This window comes from Cyanistes caeruleus, chromosome 11 (assembly GCF_971803275.1).
Source record: "Cyanistes caeruleus chromosome 11, bCyaCae1.hap1.1, whole genome shotgun sequence".
Taxonomy (NCBI): Eukaryota; Metazoa; Chordata; class Aves; order Passeriformes; family Paridae; genus Cyanistes; species Cyanistes caeruleus.
In genome coordinates this window covers 10,849,961-10,871,428 of record NC_141711.1, presented here as the reverse complement: position 1 = coordinate 10,871,428, position 21,468 = coordinate 10,849,961, and the positions used below count along the sequence as shown (strand labels likewise).

Below are 21,468 nucleotides of genomic sequence, written 5' to 3'. Positions count from 1 at the left end.
CTCCTCTGGGATGGGAAGGGCTAGTGCCTTGTCCAGTTGGCATGGCATTTGCAGGAGCATCCTAAAGTGCATCTCAGTGTGATCTGCCCACAGATTTGGGGTGCTTTTTGCTGTCTGCAGCTGTGTCCCCTGTGTGATTCCCTAGAGGCACCTGCTCAGTGATGAATCTCTCATCCCAAGGGAAACTGGGTAGCTCTCAGTGCCTCTTGCTGCTAGCTGGGTGTGTGAGCAGTGGGCTTGCTAGAATCAAAACTGGGACTTTGAGGGCATGTGACAGCCACAGCCCTTGTGGGCAGGGCTGGTGGCATTCCCTGCATGGGGGCAAGGTGGATGTGAAAATCAGAGACGTGAAAAGAACATGAGGTTGGTGGTTGTTACTTGGGAAGATGCTTGAGATAAGTTTTGGGTAAAGAGCCTTGAGAAAAGCTCAGCGAGGAGTTCTCTTGCTGAACTGCAGCTCTGCAGAAGGAATCCTTGCTGGGAAGACCAGTATCCAGGTGGGTGGGGCTGAAACATCTTCTGTCATCTCTTCCACATTCGCCTTGTAAGCTCTTCAGGCAGGGACAGGGAGGCTGGCTGGGTTAGGTAAGGAGCCAGGCAGTTCTCATCTCTGCTGCTGACTCACTTGATGACATCTTTTCTCCCATCCCCTTCTGTGGGCTGTGCTGCATCACAGCACACCACTTTTGGGCACCACTGGTTTGCTCTCAGGCTGTGCCTGTTTTTTGCTCCCAGAGCAAACATCCCTTTCCCATAGCTTGTTCTCATGGCAGCTGCCAAGCCAAATCATCCTTTGGCACACCTGGGGGTCCTGGGCACCTTTATAGAGTGAAAGATGGTCTGATGGCAGGACTGCCTGGGTAGGTGCATCCCCCCACTCACACCCATCCTGGCCTATCTCCTGCTGCTCATCACAGTCTGCTGCCAGCCACTGGGATTGATTAACTGGGAGATTAATAACAGTTAAGTGTTTAATGGGTGTTTAACACCATGTTAGCTCCAAACAGGGAGGAGCCAGCATGATGGAACCTGTTGGCTGTCTGTGAGCTCTTTTTTGGATCCCATAGGATAGATAGATAGATTGGTAAGCACCCCCTGCCTGATCCCCACCAGTTGTGGGACCTTCAGGGCTGCTGCTTTACTTGGATGCTGCTGCCTTTCTGGCCGTGGCTGTACCAATGGGTGGAGAGGCCACTTTGGTGCTTACACTGTGACGAGGGCTGTTGTGAGGAGGCCTTTTGGAAAGACCTTTCAAAATACAAGATGCTTTGGAAATTAGAGAGGGATCTGATAGATCTTCAAGTCCCAGGAGGCCAAGGCCAGAGCTCCTGCAGCTGCAGCCCCTGCCTGTGTGCAGCCAAATCCTGACTCCAGCTCCAGCATTCTACAGGGACCAGGAACGGTATCCAGGCCACAGATCCACTGCTGTCTCTGCAGGGCAGGTTAGAGGCTGCTGACAGGCACACAGATGCAGAGGACACATTTTTCATTGATATCCATGTTCCCTTGGTGATCCCACACTTTGAACACCAGCTCAGGCAACGACTCCTGCTCTGCCTCTTCCCTTCACACAGTCCTGTGCTCCCCCTGCTCCCCGCTGTCCGCTCCAGCTCCCTCCACTGCAAAGTCAGCATCCTCAGTACTGTGTCCTTTCCCAGAGGGAGACAGTCTCTCATGCAATTGGCCTCTTGCTATCTCAGGACCGGTGCATGAAGAGTTAATGGTCTCCCTCCCTCTCCCCCTATTCTTCTTCCTCCAACCCACCTCCCAGAAGAACTAATTTCCAAAAGCAGCCGGGGCAGAGAGATGCAAATAAGTGTTTTGGACAGCTGCAGGCTGGATGCCTTCCCGAGATGCCAGGGCCCCAAATGAGACATGTCAGAGTACAAATTGAAAATGCCAATTTCACTTACGCTGCCACGTGGCTCGTCACAGCTAAATTCTGCTCTGGCGCTGCCACCACCCTCCCCAGCATGTGCTCCCTCCTGCTGCCAGGGAATGGTCTCTGCTCACTGCTACGGGTCTGGCCAGCTCCTCATTGTGGTTCTGTTGTGGATATCCTTGGGTGGGAGTAGGATAGGGCAAAGTGAACAGATCTGGACTCCTAGCCAAGTTCTGGCTTCATCTTCCCAGTCCTGGTGGCAGGAGCGTTGCTGAGAGGCTCTGGTGGTAGGTGGTACGCGGTGGAGATGTGGTGAAGGTCGTCTGAGCAAACACGATGAGAGGTGCCGTGTCTGGGGGGTTGTGTTTGGGGTCTCTACCTGTAGAGAGGTGGTGGAGCTGTTGGATTTGCAGCTGGGTGTGTTATGTCTGGCAGCTGCTGTGTACAGCTGACCAGCAGCAGCCTTCCTCCCTGAGGAGGGCTGCACTTTGGGGTCTTCCACCCTGCGTTTGGGTGGGGTGGCTCATGGGCAAAGGATCACCACCAAAAAGCTGTAATGGAGGGCCAGGTTTGGCTTTCACTGGCACTTTGTAGCGCTGAGGGAGGGGTGTGTTGCCACAGCCGGGTCTCACACTGGGTGTGTGCCCCATTTTGGTGCCGTGTCTGATGCTGGACTGCTGTCTGGGAGAGACTCAGCACAGAAGGGACTAGCTTTGACGGTCAGGTGAGAAGACTGAAGTGTTGTTTTCCTGGGCACACTGGCCTCCTTCATGGGCCATATACCTGGGCCTTGTGGAGGGATCGAGTAGAACAGACCCACTGCAGAGGGTCCTGTGTGGGGCAGCAGCTGAGGCAGGGCTGGAGATGCTGAGGCCACCTTTTCTTGGCACGGCCTGGGGCTGTGAAAGGTGGTGCTGGGACTGGCTGGAGGTGGTGGCAGGGCTGTGGGCAGCCCAAGGCTGGGTGAACCACTGGCGGTGCATCCGCTGCTCTCTAACAAACTCCAGCAACCCATGAATCATTCATTTAATCTCTCCTGACACGCCTGTCATTTTCTCAGGCGAGGAGCGGGGAATCTCTTGCCGAAGGAGGTCATTAGCTGTCAGGGATGGTTCCAAATGCCTTCCTGCCTCTGTATCGATTAAACCTCTCTGTCTGCATGCAGGGGCTTTGCAGGGAATACTGATGGTGCTGCTGGGGCTGGGACCCAGATGTTGAGGCAGGGGAGAGGGGTCTGCGTGGGGAGAAGGCACTGGCCAGGCTGGAAGAAGAAATGGAGGTGGATATGTCTGGACAGCAGCAGGTCCAAGGGCCTGAGTTTTGGGTCCCCTAAGGGTGGAGGGGTAGAGTTCCCTGGTGTTACCTTCCTACATGGAAACTCAGGATGGTGGTCCCAGTCCTGAAATGGAGTGCAGCTGATGTCCTGATGTTCAAGCACAGTGTGGAGCTGGGAGTGGGGCATCTGGGGGTGTGGTGTGGAGGGGAGGAGTGCTCTCTCCTGAGATCTTTCTGAGGGCTAGTGTGGCACTGAGGTGGTCCTCGGCTCTGTCCTACCCACAGCCATATGGCCACAGCTTTATGTCATTCTGCTGTGGGTGATGGGGCTGGAGGGGACTGTGAGGGACATCCTACCACTGGCTGTCAGGGGTGACTACTGAATCCACTCCTGTGAAGTGCCCAGCCTGTCCTCCCCAGGCTTCACTAGTGATGACCATAATCCCAAATATCCAACTGAGCATCCCTGGAGTGGGGAGGAGATGGGGAAGGGCTTGGGAGCTGTGTGGGGAGAAGTACATCTGTACTGCAGAGGTACCATATGTTTCTTCCTCTTCCAGCTGCAGTAGCTTTAGACCTTGATGGGCCTTGAGTTGATGGGCTTTGGGTCTATTTACAAGCCCTATGTTTTGCTGTTTTATCTTGTTTTGTCAGTCCAGCCCACTGGTTCCATGTGCTGTGACTGATGCTTTGATGAGTGGCTGTCAGACCTGTTTGTTCCTAGCCAGCAAGTCCCAGCCAGGACCCCATCCCTCTCCTCTGGGCTAATGGGAGACTTCCATGTAATGGGATTGTGTGTGTCTCTATGCCACTCACCATGAGGATGTTTTGCCTCAGTAATTAAGAGGCTCTGCCTCCTTCTGTTTCCTCCTGCAGTATTTCTACGAAGGGAATGACATCAGTGACCTGCCCGTTAACTTGTCTGTGGTCTGGAATGGGAACTTTGTCATTGACAACCCCCAAAACATCCAGGGTGAGTGAGGGATGGGACAGAACCTGGCTCAGTGCCCCCTCACCTGGCTCTGAGCACAGTTTGCACCAGTGCTTTGATGGGTTTCTAAACAAGAGGCTTTTTCCAAGAAGCTTTGGGAGGCACTCTGCTTTGGTGTTGAGTCCAGGGTGCTGCTGGCTCCTGCCTGTGGGGGTTTGTCCCACTGGGAAGAGCAGGTGCCTTTTTTCCCCCAAAACCTTTGCCCATGGGGTGACCCTGACCCTGCCCTCCTGCCGTTGCAGCCCACCTGTACAAGTGCTCGGCGCTGCGGGAGAGCTGCGGGCTGTGCCTCAAGGCCGACCCGCGCTTCGAGTGCGGCTGGTGCGTGTCGGAGCGGCGCTGCTCCCTGCGCCAGCACTGCCTGGCCTACGAGAACAGCTGGATGCACGCCAGCAGTGGCAACAGCCGCTGCACCGACCCCAAGATCACCAAGGTATGTGGGGAAGGGTGGGTGGTGATGCCCTGTGCCTAAAGACTGCGATGGGGGATGGAGTTGGGGATGTGGATGGGGCTCTCCAGCAGCAGCTCACAGCAGCCAGATCTACTCCGTGTTTAGTACTTGAGTGTTTTTTATCACCACTTTCATTTCTGCACCACCCCCATGCACTGGGCTTTCTGGCTCATTTCCAAAATTCCAGCCCCTCCTGCACGTGACCGAGGGATCCAGGGAAGCTCTACGTTGCCTCTTGTGTTGCCACGTGCACTGGGGCCAGTCGTTCATCATCATCATCCCATTTCCCTGACAGCTTTTATGACCTTTGCTTATAAGATTGTGTATATTAATATTCACATGTCTGTTGGGCTGGGATCCAGGTTCACAAGGAAGGACTGGTGGGTATTTCAGCTGGATACCTTCTGCTAACCCACGGCTGGCGTGCCTCGATGGTGTTAATTACTGGAGTCTTAGCACAGGATCTGATCTGTTTGGGTTTCACTGCCTTATCTGATGAGGGCTGGAAATGAGAGTTTTGGCTTTTCCCAGTGTGTGCTGCCTGCCTTTCACATGGATGGGCCCTGCAGTGTGCTGGGTGGCAGCCATGTGGAGAGAGGGGGGAACAGCCCTGCTGGGCACGTCCCTGCCTGCAAAGAGCCCTGCCTTCAAAAGTACTGCCTGCAGAGTTGCCTGGGGCTGGTGGGGTGCTGGCAGGAGAAGGCATCCATTCCCAAGGAAGTGGGATCGAACCTCAGAGCCTACATCCCTACATGGAGGTTTGCTGTTGTGTGCAGAGCTGCAGGGCTCCCTGTCAGATTCCCACCGTGCTCAGGCTGAAATTCCCAAATCCAGACCCCTAGGGATGATGGGAGTTGAGAATGCTGTGGGGCAGGTCATGGCCAGGGTGGTCTTGCTGTATGCTGTGCCCTTGTCCTCTTGTGTTCAGGTAAGCAGGGCTGCAGGCATTTACACACACACCACTCACAGCAGCTTCCCAGCAGCTGATGGTGCCCAGCATTTGGAACAGCAGTTGGTCCAGAGCTGATGGTAACAGCTCTCTCACCCTGTATCATTATGAAATTTTACAGTAATTGCAGGTGCAGCAGGAGCAGATCTGTTAGCAGGTGGGTTTGACCTTGGCGCTGCTCTGCCTTAGTGCCCTGGGAGGTGGCGGTCGGTGCGGATGTGCAGTAGCTGTTGGTGTGATCTGCTCCTGTAGCCTGCCTGTTGCCTGCTGCCTCCCACTACCCCAGTCCCACATCTGGGCTGTGGACGTGCTTGCAGATGGTCCAGAGGAAAGCCTAATGCAGAAAGGGCAGCATAGGCCAGTGGGGAAGAGTCTCCTACAGTGGTTTCATGGGGAGTTAGAACCTCCTTCCTGCCCAGCTCACTGGAGTGCAGGTGTCTTCGTGGGTGGTAGGGCTGGGCTGGGAGATGACCATGATTCTTCACCTTGGGGTGAGGGATCATTTACTCATTGCTCAGTGGTGGGGACAAGCCCCTTCCAAACCTCTGGGGTGTCTTGCCTAGTGACCCTCAGAGGGACATCCTTTCCCTTGGGAAGGGGGTACCCCTTGGCCTCTGCACCTCCTGGCCATGCTGTGGTCACCGGAGCTGGGAGTAAGCCAGCTGCTTGAACCCACTGGAGCTGTTTGCTTGTTGATGTAAAAAGACCCTATGAAACCAATTAGGAGAAAAGCAGCATTGTTTGTTGGGGCCAGGGGTCCGGAGGTGGAGGGGGAAAAGGGGGGGTTGAGCACTTATTGCTCTCCTTGGCAGCTCCCCCCTCCCACACACCTTGTTTAGCTGTGACCTCCCTGTGCTGGGCCAACTATGTCATTTCATTCCCGGGCTCCTTCCTCCCTGAACGCGTGGCCCTTGTCAGCTTTGCTGCGGAGGAGGAGGAATCGAACACGCCGGAGCAGCTTTTAACACTCATTTAGGAACACCAAACAAACAGCCGCTTCTTGCCAGAGCTTTTGTTCAGGGGAAGACCCAACCTGATGCTGGCTGCAGCTGCTAGAATGAGCTCCAATCCCAGACTTGGGCAGGGGCTGAACAAGGTTTAGGCAAACAGTGGTTCCCCACAGCCCCGGAGGGTTTTGTTGCTGTGTAAATAGTGAGCTGTGACTGCCTCAGCATGACCCAGGGCTCAGGCACCAGCCCTGGCTCTGATACTGGCCTGGGACATGTCCATCCTTTGTGCAAGGGGACTGGGTGCTCCTGTCTTTAGTTTGTGCTGTAGGGCACCAGCCCAGTGTGAATCCAGGGGGCAGAAGTTAATTCCAGTGGCAATGGCTGTAGTGGGACAGTGTGAAAACAGCCCCTGGCTCCATGAGGTCCATCAGGGTTGACGATGTGGACAGTGTCTACTGCTGCATGTTTCCCACCCTCAGCTCTTTCAAAAGAAAATCTGCTTTTCCTTGCTGTGGAGATGATGTTTAGGAATGAGCTCTTCACAAGGAGGAGAAGGAGGAAGAGGAGGATGATCCACCTGGCTCAGGCCTCAGGGCTGAGGCTGCCCAGATTTGCCAAGAATGCAAGGAGCTTACACGTGCTTGGTTATGGCTTGAACCTGTCCAGGAGCTGGGCTTAGTGCAGGCAGAGGTACCTGCCAGTGCTAGAGAGGATCTCAGCCAGGAGAGGAGAGGAGGCCATCGCCTGCAACAGAACCATCCCTTCCCCTGGGTCAGGGTGTGATTTCTTCCTGGACTGACCCAGACCGCATTCCCCTCTCCCTCTCCCGCTGCCTGCAGCTTCCTTCTCCTCTGATGTGTCTTCGTGTCACTGGGGACCCAGTTGTGTCCCTGGGCCCACTGCAGCTCTGCCATTCATCCCAGTTAGTGCTGCAGGTGGGCACCTGACCTCGGGGCCAGCAATCACTGGTGTAAAACTGCCTGTAATTGCCTGGTTGGAGGCAGCATCCCCACATACCTTGGAACAGGGCCCACACCTCTGTTCATCCCTCATTCTGCCACTGTCTGTCAGGCCACACCTGTCTGCTTTATTGGACATCATCCTGGTAAATGAGGCATGGTGCTGTGGTGAGGTCCCGTCCCTTCCCAACTGGCCTCAGCAAAGGGTTTGCTGGTGAAGAGAAACACATTTCCTGCCATTTCACCTCTGCAGGGACCTTTTGGAGATGTTTTCTCCTTTGAGAACATCTTGGACATGGGAATCTCATCCCTGGGCACCTGGGATCTGGCCAAAAGCCAGGCACATCCTGGGGCTTCCTTGCCAGTTCAGCTGGAGCCGTGGCTGGTGCTGCCCTGTCTCCTTCAACTCTTATGTCCTTGTCACTTAGGAGATGCCTATGTCTGTAGCAGGGTGTCCATATCCCAGCCCTCTGCTTGGGCACATCTCACATCTCCTGGCTTGTTCCTGGGGGGATTTTGTGGATACAACTGTCACTGGGGAGGTCTTTCCTGCTCTGTGGGCCCCTTACAGATGTGCTGGCATTTCTCATCACCTGTCTGCTCCTTGCCGCTTGAAACACACATCCTGCAGCTGCCTGGGCTGCAGCCTGCCTGAGTGAGGTGTCCCTGTGGCTCTGCATCCTTGTGACAGAGTATGCTCTCTCCTAGTTGTTCCCTGAGACCGGCCCCAGACAAGGAGGGACCCGTCTGACCATCACTGGCGAGAACCTGGGCCTGAAGTTTGAAGATGTTCGCTGGGGTGTCCGAGTGGGCAAAGTGGTGTGCATCCCCATCGAGAGCGAGTACATCAGCGCCGAGCAGTGAGTGCCTGGCGAGGGCTGGGTGTGCTCCAAATCACCTCAGGAGGCTTTGGGACAGCAGTGATGGTGCTCAAATGCTGCCTGTGGCTGCAAAAGTCATAGAGCTGACTGGGCTGAACTGGGAGGGAAGTACCTGCTGCTTATGGTTGTACTGGGAAGAGCTTCAAAGGCTTTGGGGAAGCTTCTCTGAGGGCTGGCAGTGTCAACTGCCAGACACTTGGTTTCTGATGGATCTGCTGGCATCTAAGACCTTTGCTTTGCACAGGGAGTGTCTTGGTGACACTGAGAGTGTCTTACTTTCATCTCTTAGGATTGTGTGTGAAATCGGAGATGCCAGCCTGAGCAAGGTGCATGAGGCACGGGTAGAAGTGTGCATCCGTGACTGCACGCCCAGCTACCGGGCCATATCCCCCAAGACCTTCACCTTTGTGGTAAGCCCCATGCTGGGGACACGTCTGTCACCTCAAGAGGGAGGTGATGCTGGGTGGTTTTGGGTGGTTTTCTGGCTTAGCTGGAAAATTTGCCATAATTTTCCCGAGGGGCAGGCAAGGATTCTCTGGTCAGGCATTGAGTCATGATGATTGGATTTCTCCAAGGCTGCCACTGCTCTGCCTCCCCCCTGTCCTGCTGGCACTGCCAGGCCTTAGTACTATACCCGGCTGCTGAGTGACAGGTCCCTCTCCTCTGTGGCCCTGTCACCTGCTTGAAGCTGCCTGGGGATGTGGTTTTCAGTTCCCAGCCTGTCTGACTCCAGGGATGCCCTTTTCCTTTGACAGACACCCACTTTCTCCCGTGTTGTCCCAGCCCGGGGTCCTCTCTCTGGTGGCACCTGGATCGCCATCGAAGGCACCCACCTCAATGCTGGCAGCAACGTCTCCGTGACCATCGGGGGACGGCCCTGTGCTTTTTCATGGTGAGGGACAGACGCTGGTGGAGGATCAGCACCAGGCACCTTTGAGGGCAGTGGGACACCCAGACAGAGCAGCAGCCAGAAGCCTGGGCTAGGAAGCCAGGAGGGACCATGGGAGCCAAACACCCTGGGTGGCCAAAGGTGTCTCCTCTTGAAACCTCTGTGTGTCAGAGGCTGCAGGAAGAGCCCTAAGAACAGAGATTTTTCTGTAAAAGCACAAAGCCCTGAGGCATGAAGTGGATAATTTTTAGATTAGGGATGATAATGGAGCGGCTCTTTAAATATTTTCCTGCAGTAATTACTGGTTATCAGCCCTAATCGCTGCTGTTTGCAGCCGCCGCACGATGGGAACGCTCAGGAGCTGCTCAGTCTTTCCTGGCTGCCTTTTGTTTCATTTCTTGGATTTTTGTTTTTCCTTTTTTTTCTCCTTTCTATCTTCACCCACCCAAGCTGTTCCAGAAGGGGAGAGGGGCTGGGGCAGGGGGCTCCCGGGCAGCTCTGGCCCCTGGCTGCCCAGCCCTGACAGGTTGTGTTTCTGCCCCAGGAGAAGCGCCCGTGAGATTCGGTGCAGGACCCCCCCGGGGCACACCCCCGGCGGCTCCCCCATCCTCATCAACATCAACCGGGCAGAGCTGAGCAACCCAGAGGTGAAGTACAACTACACAGAGGACCCCACCATCCAGAAGATTGATCCTGAATGGAGCATCAACAGGTGAATTGCAAGGAGCTTGTGGGATGCACGGGGGAGTGTTTCCCGTACGGATTTCCCGCTCCTGATGGGCACATCTCAGTGCTGAGATAACTGCCAGGCTGCACTCCAGAGATGTGGCGAGAGGAGTGTGAGAAATGGCTTGGCACCAGGGCCCTGCTAACTCCTGGCCTACAGTGCTCAGCCTGGCAGGGGGCAAGAGCAGAGAGTGCTTTGGATCTGCTTAATTTCAGCTTGACATTTGGCGGCGGCAAATAAAATTAAAATATTTCCCATCGGGGGATTTTTTGAAATGTTTACATATTTTTCTAAAAGGTTTGAATTGGCTGGAGAGGAGGCGAAGGAATCCATTAAGAGCTAGTGCCAAGGGAAACCTCCCCCAGGCTGTTGAGGAGGAGCAAGCTCCCCAGGGACATGGCCAAGGTCTCTGGGACCAAGGGGCTTTTAACACCAAGTCATGGAGAAAACCTGGCAGAGTTCAGCCTCTCCTGTCACCCACTGCCTCTGTGGTGGAGAAAGGGTGGCAGAGAGGAACATGTATTTCTTGGGATGCTTTCCTGTTGTGAATGCTTTAGCTTGGGAACCATCTTCAGGCCCTAAACCTGCACACAGGGTGGGATGTCAATGCTAATTACCAGGTTTTATATCTCTAGTTGGCCCTTGGGTCAGCTGAAATGATTTGTCATTAGTGCCTGCCAGGTCCTGCCAGCCGTGCAACATATGGGTGGGATAAGAGATTCCTGGGGCATGGTGGCTCATCCAGGCTGGGGCAGATGGGCATCTGTCTGGAAATGAGGGCTGCTTCCTTCCTAGATCTGGGGATCCAGTGCCAAGCTGCCTTTCCTAACCCATTGTGTCCATGTCTCTAGTGGTGGGACATTGCTGACTGTGACTGGCACCAACCTGGCCACCATCAAAGAGCCCAGGATCCGGGCCAAGTACTGCAGCTCTGAAAGGGAGAATGTAAGTGGTGCTGCCTGGGGCTGGGGGCAGAGCACAAAGAGGAGGGATATTGTCTATATGCAACACATGGCAGAAAATGCACCTTTTGCCCTTCAAGTGTGATGGTCTGGAGAGGCTGAAGTCCAGGGGCTGCTGCCTCAAAGAGAGGCACCAATCTCTCTGCAGAGCCTCCAGCCAGGTGCTTTCAGGAGAGGGTTGGGATCTCAGCATTCAAAACTGGTGGGAGGTTTGGGGGACATCCATAGGATATTGACAGAAAGAGCCCATCCCCAGTGACATCTTGCCTGCCCATCCAGGAGTCTGTCTCTGCCCTGGGGTGGGGTGTGATGCCTGTTGACAGAACAGAATAGGAGATTCCAAATTGAAACTGTGTCCAGAGCTGCTGCTGTCAGGAGATCCTTGTGGAGTCTGATCCTGACCACCTTTTTGGGAGTGAGTCTGACCTCATTCCATGCCTCCTGCAGAACTGCACTGTCTACAATGACACCACCATGGTGTGCTACGCTCCCTCCATTGACAACCCTGTGCGGAGCCCTCCGGAGCTTGGTGACCGCCCGGATGAGATCGGCTTTGTCATGGATAACGTCCAGGCCCTGCTGATCATCAACACCACCAATTTTGTCTACTACCCAGACCCTGTCTTTGAGCCGCTCAGCCCCACAGGGATGCTGGAGCTGAAGCCCAGCTCTCCCCTCATCCTCAAGGTAAGGAGTCTGTGCCTGGGGGCTGAGGTAGGGACATGTCCCTCTGTGGAGGTGGCATTTTGTCTCTCTTGGAGCAAAGATTTTGCTGCGTGTTGGGTTTTTTTAAACATTCCTCATTGCATGAGAACTGACAGTCTCATTCCTTGTTCCCTCAAAGGGCAGGAACCTGCTCCCACCAGCTGCTGGTAACTCCCGCCTCAACTACACGGTGCTGATCGGCGACACTCCTTGCACCCTCACGGTCTCTGAGACACAGCTCCTCTGCGAGTCCCCCAACCTCACTGGCCAACACAAAGTCACAGTAAGTGCTGACACCAGTGCCTTTGCTCCTTGTGCCTCATGTGTCTCAGAGTTTCAGTCTTTATCCCAGCACCAGCCCTGCTGTGTGCTCATCCTTGAATGAGGACCAGATAGTAGGTGTACGTGCAGGAGCATCCTCAGGAGTCATCTTCCTGCTCCCTAGGCATCCCTTTTCCTAATGACATGCTTGGTAGGACTAAATACTTTGTCACCCTCCTGCACACTCAGCTTGGTGTTTCTGTGCCCTAGCTGGTGCTGAGTGCAAGGCAGGGGGGATTCCCACCTCTGCCCCCCAGTGCTGGCACATGCTGCAAGGCAGGCTCCTTTGTTTGTGGGGTTGTAGCGCAGCAGTGCTCGCGCTCCAGGACTCTGCTATGTTAAAAGGGACCCAGCACAGTCCTCCCCAGGCTCCCCATCCACGGGGAAACTTGCTTTACATCCCATCCCATCTGTTACTGTAATGTTTGAATGAGACATCAAACTCTCTGCCTGCTCCACGTGCACTGGCAGCACGTGTGCTGCATGCCATAAAAGCTCCTCACGCTGCTCCGGACCAGCCCCTGCCGTACCTGAATTTGTCCACATCATTCATGCCATGGGCTGGGCACGCCCCAGTTCCCAGCATGGTGGGCACAGCAGGGAGGGCTGCCTGTGCACATACTCCCTGACAGCAGGTCTGTTTTTCCCCCTCCGTGGTGCAGATCAAGGCTGGAGGGTTCGAGTTCTCGCCGGGGACGCTGCAGATCTACTCAGACAGCCTGCTCACCCTGCCCGCCATCATCGGGATCGGCGGCGGCGGCGGCCTGCTCCTCCTCATCATCATCATCGTCCTCATCGCCTACAAGCGCAAGTCCCGGGATGCTGACCGGACCCTGAAACGGCTCCAGCTGCAGATGGACAACCTGGAGTCCCGGGTGGCCCTGGAGTGCAAAGAGGGTGAGAGATCTCTTTGGGTGTTTCTTACTGCTCCAAGGCTCAGTGAGCTCCTACCCTTTCCTCACTGCCTTTCAGGGAGAGAATGGGAAGGGGAAAAGCTGCTTTGTTAATGGAAGTGAACTCATTTTAGGTGGGATTTAGGGATTTTTCCAGTTAAGAAGTTCTTCTCTATTTTTCCAAGTAGGAGAAAAGAGAGCAAGCAGGGTAGCGAAGGCTTCCTGTGAGTGGGCAGTGGATCTCTCATTATGTGACAGACAGATGCTGTGAAATTGGACAGAATTCCTTGTATGATACTGCTGATAAAACCTAATTGCCCATTATCCCCCTGCGCTGGCTCCAGAGGCCTCGACCCTGCCAGCCACAGCCGCAGCCAGCCCGGACGCTGCGAATGAAGCACGCACCGAAAACAAGATAATAAAAAGGGGAAAGAAAGACAAACCTTTGCTCCCCCAAGTCCCCATCCCTCCACATGCCTGTGGATGGCACTGGTGACAGGGAGAGGGAAGGGAGCTGGTGGAGGGGATGGTGTCTTGTCTTCCACAGCTGGCAGATAAAAGGATCTGCTTTTAATTAAAAGGCACAATCTCTTCCCTGCCTTTTCTCTTTTCTAGTCCCGCTAGTTACAGATAAGATAGCATGCCTTTCAAGCTGACGGTATGTTTTTTCTCATCAGGCTGACGAGCCTGCAGTCCTCTGCCTGGCTTTCAGCTCCCTTTAAAGTGCTGTTAATTTGATTTTTCTGAGGGTTTTCTCCCCCACCCCAACCCCTTTCCCTGGTGCATTTCCAGGACTCTTCTCCCATCAGCTTTTCCCTGTAGGTGCAATTAAAGGTTCAGGACCCCCCTGGATCATGTTCCCCTGGGAATCACAGCTGCCTCTGCTGGGATCGGGAGGTTCCAGGGTGGGTGTGTTCAAGCTCTTCTCTCAAGTAGTATTTAGGTCAATAAGAAATGAGGGCAATCTTGTGGTTTAGGCTTCCCCAAGAAGCTCTGTTTTTGTTCAAACCTTGCTGTTTCCCCCTGCCCTCAGAATCCCTTGGAGGCTGCAAGTGCTGGTTAGGGGGGATTTGACCCCCCTGGGACCTGGCAGTTCTGTTCCCAAATCTGCCACTTCATTTATTCTGGGGATGTCATTCCCACACTCTGCAGCTCAATTTCTCCATCTGTGAGATGGGGACGGCAATCACAGCCTGCCAGGAAGAGAAATGCTGAGAATATTCATGCCTTGGGGAGGGTCCACCCGTGGGGTGCTGGGGGTGTGGTGAGGGGCTGAGTGCCAATGCTGTGTGCTGAGACTCCAGGATGTATTGTTTAATCCTGCTTTTCTGACCCTAGCCTTTGCTGAGCTGCAGACAGACATCAACGAGCTGACCAACGACCTGGATGGGGCTGGCATCCCCTTTCTGGATTACCGCACCTACGCCATGCGGGTTCTCTTCCCCGGGATAGAAGACCACCCTGTGCTGAAAGAGATGGAGGTGTGGGTCTGTCTGTCTGTCTCTGTAGTGTTTCACATTGGGGATGTGCCCCTGCACAGTCCCCTGCATGAGCCCCTGTGCCCTGGGGCTGGAGAGATGCTTTGCTTGGATGCTGGCCCGGCGTGGTGCATCTCTCCACGTGGCAGCCGGCGCGGATGTGGACCGGCTGCCAAATGGTTACTGTGCTCTCTGACATTAATATCAATATTTATATTAATATCATTGCTGCTGTCATTTTCTACAGCACTTGCTTTATTCAATTGGGTTTGTTTGATGCCTGACCGGTCGCTTGTTTTTAGCAGGGTTGTCTGACATCGCCTGCTTGTTTGGCTCCATTTCCCCATGCAGAGCCCATCCTTGGCATCCTTCCTCTGCTCCCCAAACCAGCTCCTTCTCTTCTCCTGGCCTCCCCACCTCTGTGTAATTTAGTGCATGCAATTGCACAGCAATTGCTTCTCGTGTGCTGGGCTGCTGAGGCCACTCTTGATTAGAGGAAGGAGGGGGGTGACCTTCGCTTCCCCTCACTGCTGACCCAGCACAGTAATTAATGTCGACGTGGGCTTCACAATGTATTTAGGAGAAGTAATTGGCCCTGGTGCAGGATGCACGGTCACTAATTACAGCACAACAAGCTCTTACCAACTGCAAGTGCACGTGCTGGTCTTGTACGCCAGCATGGCTACGGCGTGGGCCCTGGCCTTCTGCCTGCTCTGTTTCCCCAGCCCCTAATCCCAGCTCTGGAGGGTGGTGGGGACCCTGTTTCCATGGATTTCCCCTTGCAGCTCAGGTTTCCGGATGCTCAGAGCCAAAGCAGGCGTGTAGGTCTCCCTGGGGCACAGCCCTTCCTGTCTGTGCAGATGCCTGCCTCTCCTCTCACCTCTGCTCTTGCTCTTACAGCTTTTCCCTAAAGAGGGAAAGTGGAAAGGGCATCAAAAAGGGTATCAGAGGAGGAATTTTGCATTTCTTGTGGCAGGCTGGGTGGACTGTGTCCACTTCCAGCTCCTAACACAAAATATCCTGCCTGAGAGCATACCAGCTCAGCCTGGCCTGGGAAGCAAGGGGTTAAATTTGTGAAGGGGGAAAAAAAAAATCCCCAAAAGAGATTAAATAAAGCAACTAGAGTTGTGTAAGCTTCATATAATTTAATCAGGTTTGCTTTTATTTGTCTCTTTACTCAGAGTGTAACATTAGCTATTGCAAGTGACGGAAGGAAGCGGCACTTGCTCACGCACATGCTAATAATCCACAGTGAGCGCCGGTACCAGCTCCTTTCCTCTGCAGGGCTTAGGGGGAGGCTGCTTGCTTTGTGAGACTTTAAGCCTGATTAAATATTTCATTCAGTATTGTTCATTCATTTCTACTAATGATCAGCAAGTTGAACACAGGGGCTCGGAATTGATGGACTTGGTGGGAAACAGGGGTTTTTGTTCAGCAGGAAAGAGTGTTTTGGAGAGGGAAGTTACAACTGTGAGGAATTTCACTGAACTGAAGAGCGCCAATCCAAAGTTTTGATTGAAGTGAAATGATTTGATGTGTCAAAACTCTGTTCTTCATTTTGAGTTGGTGTTTTGAAATGAAAAGTGTTGTTTTGTCTCCAAATACCGACATGAAGCAAAATTTAATGCTCATTCTCCCAATTCGGAAGAAAAGGGGGAAGTTAAAGAAAAAAATTACGTTTTATCACAAGAAGGCTTTTATTCAGAGGAAACTATCTTTTCTAATGGGAAAACAGAGAATTGTAAAAATAATCATTTCTGATAACAAATGTGGTCAGGGCTGGCCAGAGCTGGGCTGCTGATGGCAATGCAGGTGTGAATGTGTCAGAGCTGAATCCCTGCTGCGTCCTACGTGGCCAAATATGGCCAGAAATACAACTTCAAATGTCTCATGAGTAAAGGGACTGTTTTAGGCTGTGTCTGCAGTGGGACAGTCAGATTTTTGCGATTATTTCCCTATCTGAAATCCATCCCCCCAAACCAGGCAGGTTTGGTACTGGTGGAGCTCAGGCTTGTGGCTTTATTTGCTTTCTGTGTAATACCCAAAGCACATGTTGCAGTGACTTGGGTGGAACTGAGCTGCTTGTTAGCTGAAATTGAAAATTATAATTTGTGTGTGTGTGCTTGGGAGAGAAAGAGTGTTTGTTTATGGGAGGGAAGTGTGTTTATGTGTCTGCACACAAGTGGGAGAGAGTCTTTGTATGGAAGGGTGTGTCTGTATAGACATATATATATATACATTGATGTCCTGAGACTGTGTTAATCTGATGATGGGGTTTTACAGACTAGATAACTCTCCTGAGAAAACTGAGACTGATCACCAAAGGGGAAGCTTGGTAGTAGGGAGAGACCTAGGCCAGCTACTTTTTGACCCTTTTTCATTGTTTCCTTTTTTTGGGATTGAGGGTGTGGTTCAGTCCAGCCACCTTCTCGTCACCCTCCCCATCATGCCTGTCTCTCAGCTTTGCTCTATCCTTGCAGGTCCAGGCTAATGTGGAGAAGTCCTTGACCCTCTTTGGTCAGCTCTTGAACAAGAAGCACTTCTTGCTGACTTTCATCCGAACTCTGGAGGCCCAACGGAGCTTCTCCATGCGGGACCGCGGCAACGTGGCCTCGCTCATCATGACGGCACTGCAGGGCGAGATGGAGTATGCCACGGGGGTGCTGAAACAGCTCCTGTCTGACCTTATTGAGAAGAACTTGGAAAGCAAGAACCACCCCAAGCTGCTCTTGCGGAGGTGAGTGTCCCCCTGAGAGGCTGGAGCTGTGGGACAGTGCCCAGGCACTTCTGAGCGCAGTGACAAGAGCTGGTGTCCTTTGGGGATGCCACCAGCGATGGCTTTGGTGTTGGCCGTGGCAGTGAGAGCACTGAGTCTGTGGTCAAGCATTTCCTTGCTTGTCTGTGTGTGAGAGGGATGTGGGACTACCTGGCCCCAGCCAATTCAGGAGCAGCCAGGGGTTGTTCTCACTCCAGTCTGGCCTGTGTGAGCTCATGCTGCCTGGGAAGGAGAGGGCAAGGTGCTCACCAGCTGTGCAGCTGGTGCAGGTAGGGTACATGCTAGTGTCAGGCACTGTGGTGTGTTGCTGTAGGTCACCTGGAGAAGGAAGGTGACCAGGTGGTCCTCCACATTTCTTGGCATGTGGGGCAGCTCTTGCCTGGGCTGAGTGGGTGCCTCCATGGGCTGGCAGCAGCCAGGAGTCCTCCTTTCCCTGCTGTCTCCTCAGAGCTTACCCGCCTTGCCAGTCACATGGGGGTTTTCCTGGGAAAGTCACTCAGATCTCTGCAGGCTGGGAGTCTCAGCAGGGCCGGGGGAAGTGCAAGCAGGAGGCAGCCTGCCAAGCCCTGCCGTGAGTCTGCCTGCCCCATCAATATTTAACGATAGCTCTGAGCTCTCCTTCATCACGGGCTGATGAATATTGAAAGATACACCAAGTCCTGAACAAAAACTATTAATAAGCTCACTGGTTCAGCTCGAGGCTCTCTGTGCCATCTTCTCCCTTTGCATGCCAGGCGCTGCCTCCCCATCTGCACCTCCCGCAGCCCAGTGCCACCAGCCTTTGGCAGAGATGCAAGGATGGCTGAGAGGCACAGGGCTGGCATGGCACCAGAAAGGCTCAGGAAGTACAGGCATCTTTCAAAGATCAATTGATGTTCATGGTGTGGCCAGGCTGGACAAAGCCTGTCAGGTTTTGTACTCTTGGCCCTGGAGAAACACCTGGAGAAGACCCAGATGTGAACTGGTCCCAGTTACGTCCGTGTTGCCCATCTCGTTAGGCACGTTGCTTTCTTGCTCTCTCTGCTTCATTTATCACATCACAAGGGTGCCCTTAACGTCTCAAAGCATCTCATTAGCAGTGTCTTGTGCAGATGATGGCTGTCGGGGAGTGGGGTGGGTCTTGGAGGTGCCAGCCGCTGTTCCCCAACCCTCTCCCCTGACTGCATTCTTAGGCTCTTCTCTTCCAATCGTTCCTCCATAACACCAGGGTTCACTGAAATATTTAGAATGCGTTTCCAGCCCTGAAGTAAATCAATAAAATATAAATAAAAGACATCATGAGGAGGCCGGCAGCAGTGACTGAGCCGTGGCGGTGGCACAGGGGCAGAGCCCGGCCTATACCAGCACCCAAAGACTGCCAGTCCCCAGCCACAGTGCTCAAGGGCCATTGCAGCTAGGACAGGGATCAGTCCCCTGGCCAGGGCCCTGCTTCTGCCTCCCTGAGTGATATTTAACAAAGAGACACTGTTCTTGAAGCCACGGTGCAGAGCGAGTGGTGCCGAGAGCTGTGCTTCTCTATCTGTTTGATTAGCCTTGCTGTTGGGTGTTGAGAGTGTGCTTACTGCCCAGGGCAACTGGATTAGCATTGATCTAACTGGGGAGAGCTGTTATTTATTTATTTGGTTGTTGGATAATCCCCCCATTGCTGTGGCATCTGGCTCTATCACGGATAAAGACAAACATCCGCCAGAGCTTGAGTGGTGGCACTTCAGATAAGCATTATGGGCTTGTCAGGTCCTTTCTGGGGTTAGGGAGGATGTCTGCTGAATAGCTGCAGTCCACTTCTCCACTGGCTTTCTCTCCATGTCCCTTTCCTGCTCCCTTTTTTTGTGCCCTGTGGTGGGTTATTCTTTCCTGGCAGGGGCATGAAGCCTTCCCTTCCCTGAAGGCTCAGGTAATGCTGTCCTCAAATGGTTTAAGGAGGGCTGTGCTATTCCAGGGAGGGCAAAAAGGGCTAAGTCCCATTAGCACAAGAGAAAACCTTGGAAGGGACCATATGACACCAAGTCAGCTTGAATAAACTCTGGGAAAGTAGACTTCCTGCCCCAGCCATCTGGTCTTTGGGAGCAGCTCCTGGCCCATCTGCTGGGCATGGCATTGCTGTTGGGCAGTGCATGGAACTGGGCAGTGGGACTCCTTCTGGTGGCTCTAACATTTTGGTTCCTTCTGGATTTTATTTCTTGAGTCAATCATTTGTATTTGTTTCCCTGGTGCAAGAGGAATGCACCTACGTCCCTGAGGTTATTAGTGTTGCCTGTGCTTTCAGGACCATCTGCATTTGCAAGTGGCTGATCTGGTAATTAATGGGTGGATAAGCTAAAGATTTTAGAAGGAGTGAAGGCCATGTTAAAAATAATGGCTATGTTAAGGGGAGTTTTAATCTTATGGCAGAGAGATAAGGTGTGGTGCAGAGACAGGCATGTTAAGCTGCACCTGTAGGGCAGCAGGGTTCACCAGGGTCTGGTGTCACCCTCGGCTCCCTCCATGGCTCCATGTCCCTCTCTCTGCTGCTGTGGCACATCCTGCAGGACCAGCACCTCGAGGGCCCTCATTCTGTTCAGACACACCATGTTTCACACCCATCCTGAGGGATCCTGCTCTCCCTCTTGTGCATGGTCCCCAGCAGGCCCTGGCCACTCCCTGGACCTTCCCTGCTGCTCTGGAGCACAGTGGCATCTGGATTTGAACCGTGCTTTAGGAAAGTAGGGGTAATATATAGGTTTTCTCAAGGCAGCTTTGTCTTCTTCCTTTAACTGCATATCCAAAAGCTGAGAGGCATGGCTCCATTTTTAAATTTCTTTTGGAGAAAGTGGGTGCAGCATTGTATACTTGCAAACTCCTATCACCACTCCACTGCAAGGAGACACACAGTAACCCTAAACTTCACCATGCAGGCATGGAAGGGTTAAATTCCAAGCCTGACACAGTGTGTTCCAAAAGTACATGGAAAACAGGTTAAGCTTCCAGCCACTGCTCTTATTCCCTCCTTCTTTAATCCCCTTGTTTTCAGCTGAATTAGTAGTGAGGATAAGTTTGATCAAAAAAAATATTTGGGTCAAAGTTTCCAGACCTAAATCTGGTTGTGTCTTTAACCAAGGCCATGTACCAGTGGACTGGTGGTGGTCAGTGTCCTCTTGCTCTACTATGGGCCCTGGACCATAGTAGATGGTATCAAAGCATCCATAGTTGATGCTTTGGAGATGAAGGGCCGCTTCAGGGGTTGCAGGGAAGTCCCATGTCACCAGTAGTGGTGGCCTGTGTCAGGGCAATGGCAGTACTTCTGCAGGACCAGAAGGGAACAGCAGCTCCCAGCTGGGGAAAGGGGCTTCCAGCTCGATCTGTCTTTGCATTGCAACCTCAGCCCTTCCTTCAGGTTGTACTTTCACTGGGGAGCTTGAGGTAGGTTTGGGGACATTGTACTTGGCTTAAGTGCCTCATACAATCCTCCTGTGGGGAGATCTGCCTGGTTCCAATGGGACATTGTAGAAGAAACAAAGTTCATTGAAGTAGAAGGTACCAGGGAGAAGTAGAAAGTTTCTCATCCCCTGGTGTCCCTAGTGGTACAAGGTTGAGCTTGACTTGTTGCAGCTCTCCAAACATGCTGGAGACCAATTTGCTTTTCTCTCCTGGGGGTCTGCTGGTGGGCAGAGTTTCCAGCAGAGCTTGTGCTGTCTGCTTGTGCTCCTTGCTTTCAGCCTCCTTTCCAGATGAAGCCTTTTAAAGCCAAAAATAATTTAGCTACAGTTGAAGGGTAAAGTGGCAATGGGTGAGATCAGAGACCTTTAATATTCTCTGCTGACGGCTTTGCTCTCTACCTTCCCCTACAGAACGGAGTCGGTGGCAGAGAAGATGCTGACAAATTGGTTCACGTTTCTGCTGTACAAGTTTTTGAAGGTGAGTTTGGGAAGGGTGGCACAGTTTGGACAGGGAGGTGGTTCCTGCCTTGCTGGGCCAGGTAGCATGGTACCCAAAATCCAAGCTGACATGTTCTTGAGCATTGCTGCTCCCTCCCACAGCAGAGATTGCTTCCCAGATCTCTGTTTCTATCCTGGTTTCCTGAGATGTGATTCTGGTATCCTTTTTGGGAAATAGCTGAAATTGGGAAATGAAATCCAGATTTGGATTGCTTAATGCGTAGTGGGTTTGAGATTTTAACAATGGTGCCCTGAGGAAAGATAAATCTGAAGCAACTCAACTGGTTCTTGGAGTGGTCCCCATCCCTCTCTTCTTGCCTTTGCTTGTGGAACTCAGGAGGAAAAAGCCTTGTGAGCTGATCCTTCTGTAGGCATGACTGTGATCGGGGCTGTTTCTGCCTCTTTGAGTTGTAGTTTGCTGAGCTGCACTCTTCATGTAATGCTGCTACTTTTCCTTCATCTCTC

The 21,468-nt window shown here is 53.0% G+C and overlaps 1 protein-coding gene across 2 annotated transcripts in view; it reads left to right on the top strand.

Moving 5' to 3' along the window:
- Positions 1–21,468, top strand: part of PLXNA1 (plexin A1) — a 111,661-nt gene that overhangs the window by 73,141 nt on the left and 17,052 nt on the right. For both annotated transcript variants that reach the window (XM_086845840.1, XM_086845842.1), the window contains exons 11-23: positions 4,034–4,130; positions 4,391–4,581; positions 8,166–8,317; positions 8,628–8,748; positions 9,094–9,230; positions 9,772–9,939; positions 10,806–10,899; positions 11,364–11,603; positions 11,761–11,904; positions 12,605–12,839; positions 14,174–14,316; positions 16,794–17,050; positions 20,917–20,983. In XM_086845840.1, coding sequence (XP_086701966.1) covers positions 4,034–4,130; positions 4,391–4,581; positions 8,166–8,317; positions 8,628–8,748; positions 9,094–9,230; positions 9,772–9,939; positions 10,806–10,899; positions 11,364–11,603; positions 11,761–11,904; positions 12,605–12,839; positions 14,174–14,316; positions 16,794–17,050; positions 20,917–20,983 — 2,046 coding nt within the window. The remainder of the gene's footprint in view (positions 1–4,033; positions 4,131–4,390; positions 4,582–8,165; positions 8,318–8,627; positions 8,749–9,093; positions 9,231–9,771; positions 9,940–10,805; positions 10,900–11,363; positions 11,604–11,760; positions 11,905–12,604; positions 12,840–14,173; positions 14,317–16,793; positions 17,051–20,916; positions 20,984–21,468) is intronic.